An 11,931-nucleotide genomic window follows, 5' to 3' on the forward strand; every position below is an offset into this window, starting at 1 on the left:
GCTGAACAGTCCCCCATACCTTCACAGATTCCCCGCCCCCACACACCCACCCCCTAACCATACAAAGTACATGAATAATTTTGCATCATTTTGAGATTTTATGCGCATAATTTTGAGTTTTTAGTTGTGCAATTAAAATCACAATTAACTGTGACTATTTTAAATCATGCAACTAATCAATCATGAGTAATTTTTAAAATCATTTGATAGCCTAATTTTAAGCATACATTTTAACTCAAACTCTGGCACATCAGCCTGGGTTACTCAGTACTGTTATCTGTGGTTATCTAGATACCCAGACAGATTTGAAGGTATTTCTCATTATTCTAATTTTCTGTGATTTAAAGTAAGGCTCCTACAAGTGTTTGGCAGCAAGGAATAGTGGTAATACTGTTACAGTTCCTTCTAGTGTAGGCTCCTGGGAAGTTTTACACACCTTAATTAAGCCACCCAAGGCCTCTCTGGTGCCTAATTACTATTGTGTTATGTTGCTGCTTGTTACATAACTGAACCAAGCTTGTTACACACCAAGTCAATTAAGTCATAAATTCCTTTACTTACCTGAATCACAAGTGCATTATCTTAAAGTATGTTATCCTCACTGAGGAGCCTGCAGTAGCACCTGAACAGTTTCTCTCAATATATTCACATTATGCAAAGGGAAACATTTGAAACTGCTTCCCTTGTCACATTGAGAGGTAATTAGCTGCATTAGTCTGAAGTCAAGCAGAAGGTAGGCAGGTCCAGAGACTGACTGGTTAATAGAGGCATCATAGTTTCATAGATTTAGGGTCGGAAGGGACCTAGTAGATCTTCTAGCCCGACCCCCCGCCAGGGCGGGAGAACAACAAAACCCCAAAACAAAAACGGGACTCAAATGAGTCCAGCCAGGTAGATCATAGACAGCATGTAATGAAGCATGCTGTTACATATTGTGTCAGGGCACTGTTGGTGCCTGCCACTTTAAGGGCTGAGCCAAGCAGCCAGCAGGTGCTTAATTTTGGCAGCCATTTTAGATCTGTGGCTGCCTATATAAACGGGGCAGTTCGTTGCTGGCAGGCCAGGCAATAACATTGCCTGGCTGCAAGGCTGCATGCGACATCCTGGAGGTAAGGGCAGGAGTGCGGGGGACGGTTTGGAAGCTCCTGGTCCTGGGCATGACCTAAAACTGCACCCTTCTGGGAGTGGGTTGCCTGGTGGGGCTCTCAGTGGCACAGGAGCCCCCAAGAAATGCCAGGCCAGTGATCACCATGGTGAAAGGCAGGTAGGGGCATCCTAACCCCAGCCCTCATCTTCAGGTGAGCCATATACCACCAGGGCAGGGTAGGCCAAGTAAGCTTCTGGAGGCACCTGAGCCTGCTGGGGGAGTGACCCCGCAGGGCCACGCGTGCTTCCAGCAGCACATGAGCCTGAAATGGGGGACCCTGATCCCTAAGTGCAGGCAGGAGGCGTAAACCCAGCTGAGGGACTGGACTGCTCAATGCTGGGGCCAGGACTAGAAGGGTCAAAAGTGCCAGGGACCCACTGCGAGGGACACCAAATGATGAGCAAAGAAGCTTGGGGTCCTGACTGGCCTGAGACCCAGCCAGGGCTTATATGGAAGCTGAAGTTCTCATGATTGGGGTCATAGCTAATGGGCAAAGGGGTTGGTTGAGCCAACTGCCTGAGATGCCATCTGCGAGGCTTGGGCTGTGGTGTAGGGGTGGAACAGAGCCATGGCTAGCAACCCCCCCCAATATTGGGGTGTGAAATGGGCAGCCTCCTGCCTAATTAATACTCAGTTATGTTCCATCAAGGCATGGCAAGTGAGATAGGTGGGTGGCGTGCCCAGAGGCAGGGTGGGGGGAAACTAGCCCTGTGGCTAGTCAGGGACCCCGACTTTGCCACACCTACAAGAGATTATAAGTAGCATCTGATTTAGTAGATTGTTACCAAAAAAGCTTATGCCTGTCTGAACCAGTTAGTTTCTAAGGTGCCATCTTGCCTTGCCTTTTGCCAAACTTTATAACTTCTCATCTCCAAAAGGGGAAAATCAAGAATATGTAGCACTGTGAAAGTATCCTAATTTCATGCCACTTAGCTAACCAAGAACAAGATTAACTTAATGATAACAGAAAAAATAAATTTGAATCCGTATTGGGTCTCTAGGTTAGCATCCTGTCAAGTGCAGTTTCATTAGTTACTCCTGTAATTAGAAAAAAGTAGGGAACAGGGAAGGGTGCTGGCTACTTGCGCTCAGGTCCAAATGTCAGAAGGAAGCATGCATATTGCCCCAATGGCTACAACTGTTGTTGGATAAAGCAAAAGTGTAGTGTTTGCAGCCAGCCCCCAAGAGTGCGTCTCTGTGTTGACCATTAATTTCAGATCATCTCTGTTCCAAGTAAGTAATGTTAGAATATAAGAACTGCCATTTACTGGGTTAGACCATAAATTCAACATCCAAAATGGATGTTGAAAGGGAGAGTGAACAGGGTATGACCATGGTTTTTTCCCCTGTTTCTTTCCCACTTGCAGCCTCCAGCATTTAAAGTCCAGGAAATTGTGATTCAGAGGCTGTACCCCCAACTTCCATGTTCAATAGCTGCTGATGCACCTTTCTTCCAAGTGTAACAGGCTTTCCTTTCCAAGCTTGGGTTGAGTCCCAGGCTTGAAATCTTGCTGTTTTGATTGGTGGAGCCCATCCACCAATCAGGAGGCAGCAAAAGGAGTTAAGCCATGCCCCTTTCCTGAGGGGAGGGGGAGAGGAGCTCTCCCCGCTCCCCCAGACCTGATTGAAGAGTGAAACACTCAGGTCCGGAAGACTTCAGGGGTGGAGCCCTGGAGAGTATAAAAGGAGCTGCGTGCCCAGCATGAGGGGAACACATCTGGGAAGGAGAGAAGAGAAGAGCGGGGCTTCAGAGAGCTGAGGAGAGCCTCTCAGCAGGGCAAAGCAGTAGCCCAGAAGCACCCCTGGAGACTTCCATCAGCAGGGAACAGCAGACAGCTCCAGCAGCTAGGCTGTCGGTGTGCAGCACAGCACACGGCATCCAGATCCTGGGAGTTACGTGAGGCAGCTCGGGTCTGCAACCTCTGGCGTGCTGCCAGAGACACGTGCACAGGCCGGTGCATGGAGTAGTACCTTTGGAGCACTTGGGCGGCTCAGGTCCTCAACCCCCAGAACAAGCACAGAGGGTCACTGCACAGAGGGTCCAGGAGCAGACAGAGCCTGGTGCTGCATGAGGGAGCCCAGGTCTCCGACCCATAGCAAAAGGTTGAGTCCAGGGAGCCAGACGGTGCTTGGGCTACTGAGCCAACAGAGACGGCTGAACCAGAGACCCCAGGAGCCTAGCACAGAGGAGCCCTGTTCCAGGTGACAGCGACCCCTCACCCTGAAGCCTCCTGCAGGTGAAAGAGCAGCTTGGCACAGAGGACAAGGGCCGCCCTCCAGGCCTGAGTTGCAGGGAAAAGAGGATTCCCACAGGGGAAGGAGGGAGTCCCCCCCTGATTAGTTAAGGGCTCCTGAAAGTGGAGGTCCCACTGGGAGGGCCCCTCTGAAGTTACCAGCTTCCTTGTAGGGCACGGGGACAGCCCAAGGGCATTGGGGTTTCCCCTTGGGATTAAGTTTATCTTTGGGGTTCTTGCACCATAAGTTGTGTGATGGCATGCCTTATATTTTGTGAACTCTCATGTTTGTAAATGAGTAGAGTCCTAGGGCTCTGCTGGGACCTCCTTTTGCTATTCTTTCATCTGTTGCTTATTTGTATTTATTTGTGGCTTATTTATTGTTCAGCCATACTTATCAACAGTTTATCTGTTGGCTATCTATGTTTATTTTGGGATTTATCTGTTTCAGATCAGATACTTATCGGTATCTAGAGCACTGGTATATGGTTTTGTAGCATTTACCCAGAGGATATTTATGTTATTTGTGTTTAGATATCCTATGTGTGTGTGTGTGTGTGTGTGTGTGTGTGTTTATATTGATGTTTCTTTTCCTTGTGATAAGTTAATATAAATATAGTTGTATATAGTTAAGTCCCCTGACTGTCCTGGCCTGGTTCTATAGGGACAGAGGGAAACTGAGCGGTCTGCAGTTCCCCCACAGCACACCTGCCAGCTAACAACCCCCTTCAACTGGAGAAGGAGAGTATATACCCAAGTTACCTGGGCTACACAAGAATCTGTCCAATCCCTTGTGTGAAAAGCACGCTAATTCAAATCCAGCTGGTTTTGTTTACTGAGATGCTATGGTATATGGTCATTTCTAGGTATTCATATTAAGATAGAGATGTACTAACATATACCTTTCTTGCCAAGTTAATAAAATAGTGAATTAATTTGCTGCTACAATAACATTTATCACTTATTGTTTGGAATGCAACAATCTAGACAGTTTGACATGAGGCAAAAGTAGGGCGACCTTGGCTAGCTTCTAGTCAGCGTGTTGAATTTTGCATGGTGACACCATGACTACATAGAGTAACACAGATACAAGTCTGTTGACCTTTCTCACAGATATTTTGGGTCAAATCCTGTGTAGTTTACTTGGATAGGGTGTCCCAGTGAACTCAGTGGGTTAATTTACTGTGTATGAAATGCACAGCATTTTGCCCTCTGTGTGACATTTTTCAAGCTACTGAATTTCTTACTGTGCAATTTGAACATTTTTGGTAAGTCTAAGATTCCTTGAGTCCTTTCTTCTTTATAGTGTGTTTAACCTGAAGTAATCTTTTTCATCTGTAGCAAAGTATAGCCTAGTTAGTGATTAACTATAATAAATATGTGCAAATAGCAGAAGAGAGGATATAGAAGACCTAAGTTACTGACTGTATAATATTTAAACTGACGATAAGCATAGTAAGGCGATCCTAAAAAATATTTCCTATGAACTCTGACATTTATAAAGGAATTAATTTTACACAAGAAGTAGTTGTTGTGGAACTGAAGTTGGCTCTAACTTTTCCTAAGATACAATTCATATGACATCCATTCAGCTTTTATATTACCACCAGCAGAGTCCAAATCTACAGTCTTTTTCATTTGAGCAGTCCATAAACACACAACTGATCCTGCTGAAGGTGCCAGATTTCCTTGGATGGTGATGAAGCACAGTTCACATAAATAAGAATTATAGTGTGGAACCTATTTTTCTGCCCTTCTCTGACATTTATTTCCGTGCCTTTTATTGTTTCTGTTCTTGAAAGAATAAGCCTAAGCTACATTTTGCTGTATAAAAAGGGAGAAATAATGGATAAAGACACCATGCATTCTCTGCATTTGTCCTATGTGCTAATAACGTATTCAGCTACTTCTTAAACAATTTCTTATATTAAAAGTATATAAGATGGAAATAGGATGATCTAAAATTAGTGGAAATGGAACATAAAGCACTTCCAAGTTAGGTGTGAACAAACCAGTGTTATCTGGTGGCTGTTTTTGTGATTTGGGGATTTTTTTTTTAAAGAAGAAAAGTAAAGTTTGTTCCTACAATCCTGTGTCATACAGTCAGAGGATTTGATAAGAATAGACTTTGTACTGAAATCCAGGGAATTGATTGAGGGGTAAAAGTGAATTGGTCTTGTGTGTATGTGGCATAATATTAAAAAAGATTAAAAAAAGAGAGCTAGCATTTTTAGATAAGGCTTTTTTTGCTGACATTGCCATTTAACAGGTAAGAGTATCTACTGGGTTAATGCATTATTTTATATATACACTCTGAAGACTCATGGTAATTCTGTTTTTACTGTTCCCTTATTGTGCATTTACAAGGAGGAAGGAAAAGAGTATTCACAGGCCCCAGAAGCAGTGCAGGAGCATGTTTAATTCCCCACATTCCTGTTTGTTTATTTTCATAAGGCCGAACTGTGAGCTAGGTTTTTGTAACACGTTAGTCAGAAAGCACAGGAAACAATTTTGCTGCTATGTTGGTGGGTGCCTAAGGTCACAGATGATTTCCTGTCTCTCCCACAAATGTTCATGTGGCCCAGAATTTACCCTGGAGGGGTAGCAGGGAGAGATAGTTAGCCGTGTTAGTCTGAAGTCAGTCAGAAGGCAGGGTAGACTTGCACCTTAGAGACAAACTAAATCAGAGATGTATAACAAAACCTTTCATAAGATGTGAAGGGACTGCAGCAAGCAGAGCTGCACAACACAACCCCCCCCCCCAACACACCCACACCCTACCATATACCCACACACCCCTTCCACAATATACAAGACTAAGAATATATGTTTGATTAATGCAATCACCTCTATATAGAGTAAGCAAACACAAATCATGACACAAATATTTTTATAATACAATTAAAATGTTATAGTAGGTGTTTGACTTTTAGTATATGATTTGGTTTTTTTCTGGTTCTAAGATAGCACCCCCCCCCCCCCCAAAAAAAAAGGAGTATTTCCAGGGGGCAAGGAGGAGGGACTTCTGGTGGCAAAGGTAAGGGTTTAGTGGAGCAGGAGTTCTGGTCCCAAGATGGCAACAAGTTTGCAGGGCATCTGCCAAGGGGTGGGACTACCCATGCAGACCTGGACAGCTCACCAAAACTTGTTAAGTGACCCTCCACCCAAAATAATTGCCTTCCCCTGTGCTACATGCACAAAGAAAAGGAGATCCCAAAGTTGCAACAGTTCACAGTGAGACCACAATAAACATACACTGTTACAACCAAACAACTACCTAACCATTAGAGCAGGGGAAGGCAAAGTTCCAGCCCACAGACCAGATCTGATCAAAAGTGGACTCTAGTTCCTAGAAGCCCCTGCCCATGTAGCTGGGGCTGGTTTCTATGGAGACCCCAGCAGCAGGCAGGGACAGGGTTTCCCTGGAGACCAGCCCCAGCAGTGCTGGCAAGGCGGGGGCTGCTCTGGGGCTGTTCTGGGCTCTTGCAGTGGTAACATCGTGGTCTTATACTGTTTTGAGCCCAGCCTATATTAAATGCATGCCCAAAAGCTGTCTTTAATAAGCCTTTGAATGGTAAGCATTTGGAAACTACAGGAGCTAGCTATTGCACTGTCTAGTGGTAATCAAGACCATGAGCACACATAGGAATAAGCCCAAGATTATAGTATTGAGAGGTCCAGCAATTTTCACAGATTCACTCTTTTTCTTGCACTATATTTGATCCTGCCAACAGTACTCTGGTTCACTGGCAGCAGGTGTGTAATGTTATTAAAAGGAAAAATAAGTATGGACTGTTTTTTTCAGTTTTAAACTCCTTTCTTCTGGTATAACTTTCATGGCTAGGTTAATTGCGGGTACAAATCCTACTGTGTATCAAATACTTACATTTAAGTAGTAGAATTTTAACCCCAACCTAACTGGATACAGCTGCATCCCCAGAATAAGCACCAGTGTACTTAAAGTGCCTAAATAAAGTGTACACCAATAATATAAAAGATTAAAAATACCTACAGGAATCATAGCCACAATAATAAAAATAATCTATTTTGGATTTCATTTGTGCATTTTTTGTTCCTTTGTTTGTTTGTTTTTTTTTATTACGTGGCCTAAATTTCCTGCTTTGGAATAGAGTTATTGATCTTTTAAATCCTGGAAGTCATTTAAAATCTGTAACACAAATGGAATTATCTTGTGTATTTTATATAGGGCTGATATTTTACCTATTTTGCAGGTTTTGTTGATCTTTGCAAAAGAAGACAACCAGAGTGATGGGTTCTGGTGGGCTTGTGATAGAGCTGGATACAGGTGTAATATTGCTCGAACACCAGAGTCAGCACTTGAATGCTTTCTTGATAAGCATCAGGAAATAATAGTGATAGATCACAGGAGCTCCCGATACTTTGATGCTGAGGCTATCTGCAGGTAACTTCGTGGACCTTGTGCCCCTTTTGAACCTAAAAATGCCTTGTAAAATACCACTCATGAGCATAAAGTGAATACATTATGACATTCTGAAAACAAGTTTAGAGAAGGGAGTAGGGGGCTGGAGATTACATTGCTCCATCATTAAAGAAAAAAATAAAAACTGCTTTGGTGGATAAGAGAACAGCAGAAACAAAGCTTTCAAATATTGTGCATGAAAACCATTCTACAGGCATCCAATATGAAAGATACATTATTTCTGGGGCTAAAATTTGACCTATAGAACTATAAATCTTGGGTCACAAACCTTCTTTAAAGCAGAGCTGCCATAGAAGTATGCAACACTGTAACCATTGCTTTCCTATTTACTCATGTTCTACTCCTCCTACAAAGGTTGGAGCTATGGGGTTTTATATTGTACTACCATTTCCACCACACTTCCATAATGGTGATTTTCCAAAACCTATGTCTATGTTAAGTGCAGAGAGCAGGATGCCCAACCAGAATGCCACAGGACCCTGGGGTGCCACAAAACCCTTTGAAGGGTGCAATGGGTGGATCTAGGGCTTTGAAAATTACAGTTCAGATGGTGTGGTACAACAACACATTTTTTTACCAGTTAAAGAAGAATTAAATGCTTGTCTAATACGCTAGGAGGCTAGCACCATGTCTTTCAGTTTAAGGTCAAAGCAAAAACAAATAAGATAGTTGGAAGGTGCACTGATTTGCTGGGTTACATATGAAGTTTTTAAAAGACATAACAAACTAGACAAAAGAAGTCAAAATAATCAAAAATCTTGTGTCATTAGTCCTGTAGTCATTGTAGTTAAATGTACCTCTCTTATTCAGATTCATAAGCAAAATCTAGTTTTCTTGGCATCTTGATAGTGCCTCCAATACTTCACTGTCAGTCACTTGCACACCTAAGTTCATATTACTACACCTGATTTAAGGCTTTTAGCTAGAGCTAAAAACAGTCTATGGGGTGGTTTAGATTAAACAGGAGAGAAATGTTCCAGACAGCAAAATTGTAGAAGAAAGGATAGTTTGAAGTGTGGAACATCAAGACTATTAAAAAGCATAGAGGACCGTTAACACCTGTGCAGTGGAGAGAGATTAGTAGGGATCAGAGACATGATAGTGAGCCACAAATCGATTGACTCCCTCAGCACTGCAGGAATCAAAGGGCATGCCACTGCTTTCCTTTGGATCTACTCCTGAAGCGTGTGTTGGAAGTGGGTAGGTAAGCACAGGTTCATCTCTGCCCCACTACTCCTCCCTCCCCCACTAGTTACACAGCGCAGAGGAGGTAAGCAGAGGATCATCTGACTGCGCCTTCCCCTTCTCCCCCAGGTAGGGAGGGCTGGATTGGGCCAACAGATCTGCCGCTCCCATGCCCAATCCCAAGTACACAGCACCCTCTCTGGCCAGTCCAGGATCTGTGCTGCAGGCAGCGCCTGCCCCAAAATGGCTGGGGAGGGAGCAGCATTACATGCATCATGAGATACATGTTTTGGACGAACTGGGGGATACCATATGTGGCTTGCATCCTAGACTGGTGGTGCAGAGGGCACTGCACATGGTGGGTCTCCTGAGCTCACTGCATGGGGCTGGTCTGGCACACTGCACTGTATGCTGGTCCACTCTAGAGCCAGTAGCAGAATTTGGAGTCAGACAAAGGAGCTCCCTAGGCTGAATCTGGCCTGCAAGCTGTACCTTTGACACCCCTGGTTTAAATTCTTCAAACATGTATGCCTATTGCCATGCCACCTTTTCAGTTGAATGTTTTGTTTGTTTTGTTTTTAAATCTTTCCTTAGGAAGTCAATCACTGTATCTTGCTTAATTTTATTCTCTGAGTTCCCTTCAGTTTGTCAGTGTCTCCTTGATAACATGATGCCCGTGTCTTCTCCTGAGAATAATTTAACAAAATGAAGGGTTTGAAACTTTGCAGAAAGCAAAGTATTGGAAACACATGGATACTTAATCTGTAAGAGAAAAGTATGTTCTGTATTCGGTGACAATTGAGGGCTAGCTCATTCCTCTCTATATTTCTGCACCAAGCAGAATAGCTTCTTGTAGGAGTAGTGCTGCTATTGACCATGCCTGCTGTATCTGCGTGCTAGACCAGAGGTGGGCAAAATATGGCCCGTGGGCCAGATCCAGATCCAGCCTGCAGAGGGGCTTTGTCCAGTCCATGACAGGCCCCTCGGTCCCACCTGGCCCAGGCACCATCCACCTGTGGCTCATCCTGCTGCCCCCTGGACATGTAGCAGGGCTTGTGTGGCTCTGCAGCTGGATTGTCTTTCTAACCAGCCCAGGTGGCAGCTCCTTCTGGATGCTGCCACCGCTGGCCTCAGCCCCATGATACCACCAGGGACCTTCATGCATAGCGCTGACCCACCCTGCCTTGCCCTGTGCCTGCTCTAGACTTGCCTGTACAGGCTCAGCAGCAGCAACAGTGGCAGTGCAGGATAGAAGCTGTTGCTCAGCACCAAGGAAAAGCGGCTCCTCCCCCTCACTGCTGCCAGGCACTTCCTGCTGCAGCCACCTGGAGCCTGCTCTGCACTGGCCTGCCCTACATGTCCGCTGCCATCACTGCCACCTCCGGGCTGCCCAGCAGTGGCAGCACAGAGCAGACACAGGGCAGCCCAGTACAGGCTTCAGGTGGTTGCAGTAGGAAGAGCTACCGAGGGGCAGGGCTACCCTTGTGGTCCTCAACAGGTCACCAAAACTCATTAAGCAGCCCTCCAGCCAAAATAATTGCCTGTTCCTATGCTAAACAATGTTTAGAAGTAGGAGGACTAGATAAGAGTTAACATTTCCTAGATTTACACAGATGCAGCACTGCTTTCACAGGTTTGGGGGCCTATACTGATCTTCATGCCAAAAAAAAGAGGGAACATGCATCAAACATCCATCCTTATGTGTACTCCAAACTAAGAAAGCAATAAAAGCTCAAAAAAAAAAGTTTGAATCTCCCAGGTTCAGGATTGTAGGATCTTTGGGGCTTGTTTTTCCGTTATGTGTAACAATAAAAATTCAAAGTCGTTTCAGTAAAGCATCATAGAATGTGCATGACTGTTTTTTTTCTCTTTTCAGATCAATCCGTGCTACTAAGCCATCAGGACACACTGTAATACTTGCTGTTGTTCCACACACGTAATTATCTCTCTCTGTTTTTATTATTTTGTGTTATATTGATTTTCTTATTATGTTTAACTGCCTATCATTATGCAGATATTATTAGTATCAGCCAACTGTTATCTCTAGTTACAGAGAATAGGACATGGATCAGTGGCTTGAAATTACCACAAAGTATGGATAACCAGGAAAAACTTGTTCACTGTTAGAACTTTTAGTTTGGATATCAGGAAAAACTTCACTGTTAAAACAGTGAGGCAGTGAAGGACTCTTCATCCTTGTTTAAGAAGCTGGACAGACATTGGTCAGGGATGGTTTAGAAGTCGCTGTGATTGTGTTCTTCTATGGGTATTTTCCATGTTGCTGGCTTTGTTCATTGCTACATGAGGCTGGGAGGCAATTTTTCCCCTCCTCCTGCTCCATGTGTTTGGGGCAGGGGGTGTTTTTTTGTTTTGTTTTTTTTTTTAAGGCTTCCTCAGAAGCACTGTGTGTAACCAGCAGCCAAAGCTGGGGATTTTGATTGGGGTGGTCCCAATGCTTCTGCTGGGACTTAAACTTGAAGGTACTTGGATGGAGGGTCTTGCCGCTCCTCTTAGGGCTGGACTGATCACTATATTTGGGGTCAAGAAGGAATTTTCTCTCATGGTCAGATTGGTATGAACTGTGGGGGTTTTGCCTTCCTCTGTAGCAGGGGGCATGGCCCTCTTCCTGGGATCTCCTAAGTGCATTTTAACAACCTTGCAACAGTGGGATGTTGGATGCTCTGGTCCTCCTGCATTTCCTGTGGCAGGTATAGGTGCCAGGCTTTATGGTTGTACAATAGGATTGACTGTGTAGTTTTACTAATAGGTTTGATAAGGATTTGTACAGGATGGATTGATTTGAACCTGAATGTCTGACTTCCCAGGTACAGTGCTTTAACCACCACACCATAGATTAGACATAATGCAGTCTATTCTGTCGTGGGGGGGTGGGGGGGGCAGCC

At 44.4% G+C, this 11,931-nt stretch overlaps 1 protein-coding gene across 1 annotated transcript in view; it reads left to right on the plus strand.

The window, feature by feature from the left end:
* PDE8B (phosphodiesterase 8B) overlaps nucleotides 1-11,931 on the plus strand; it is a 226,123-nt gene that overhangs the window by 145,228 nt on the left and 68,964 nt on the right. The window contains exons 4-5 of the mRNA XM_019517729.1: nucleotides 7,614-7,804; nucleotides 10,905-10,964. Of these exons, the coding sequence (XP_019373274.1) occupies nucleotides 7,614-7,804; nucleotides 10,905-10,964 (251 nt within the window). The remainder of the gene's footprint in view (nucleotides 1-7,613; nucleotides 7,805-10,904; nucleotides 10,965-11,931) is intronic.

The sequence above is a fragment of the Gavialis gangeticus genome, unplaced genomic scaffold, assembly GCF_001723915.1.
Source record: "Gavialis gangeticus isolate Ggan-Ray unplaced genomic scaffold, GavGan_comp1, whole genome shotgun sequence".
Classification (NCBI taxonomy): Eukaryota; Metazoa; Chordata; order Crocodylia; family Gavialidae; genus Gavialis; species Gavialis gangeticus.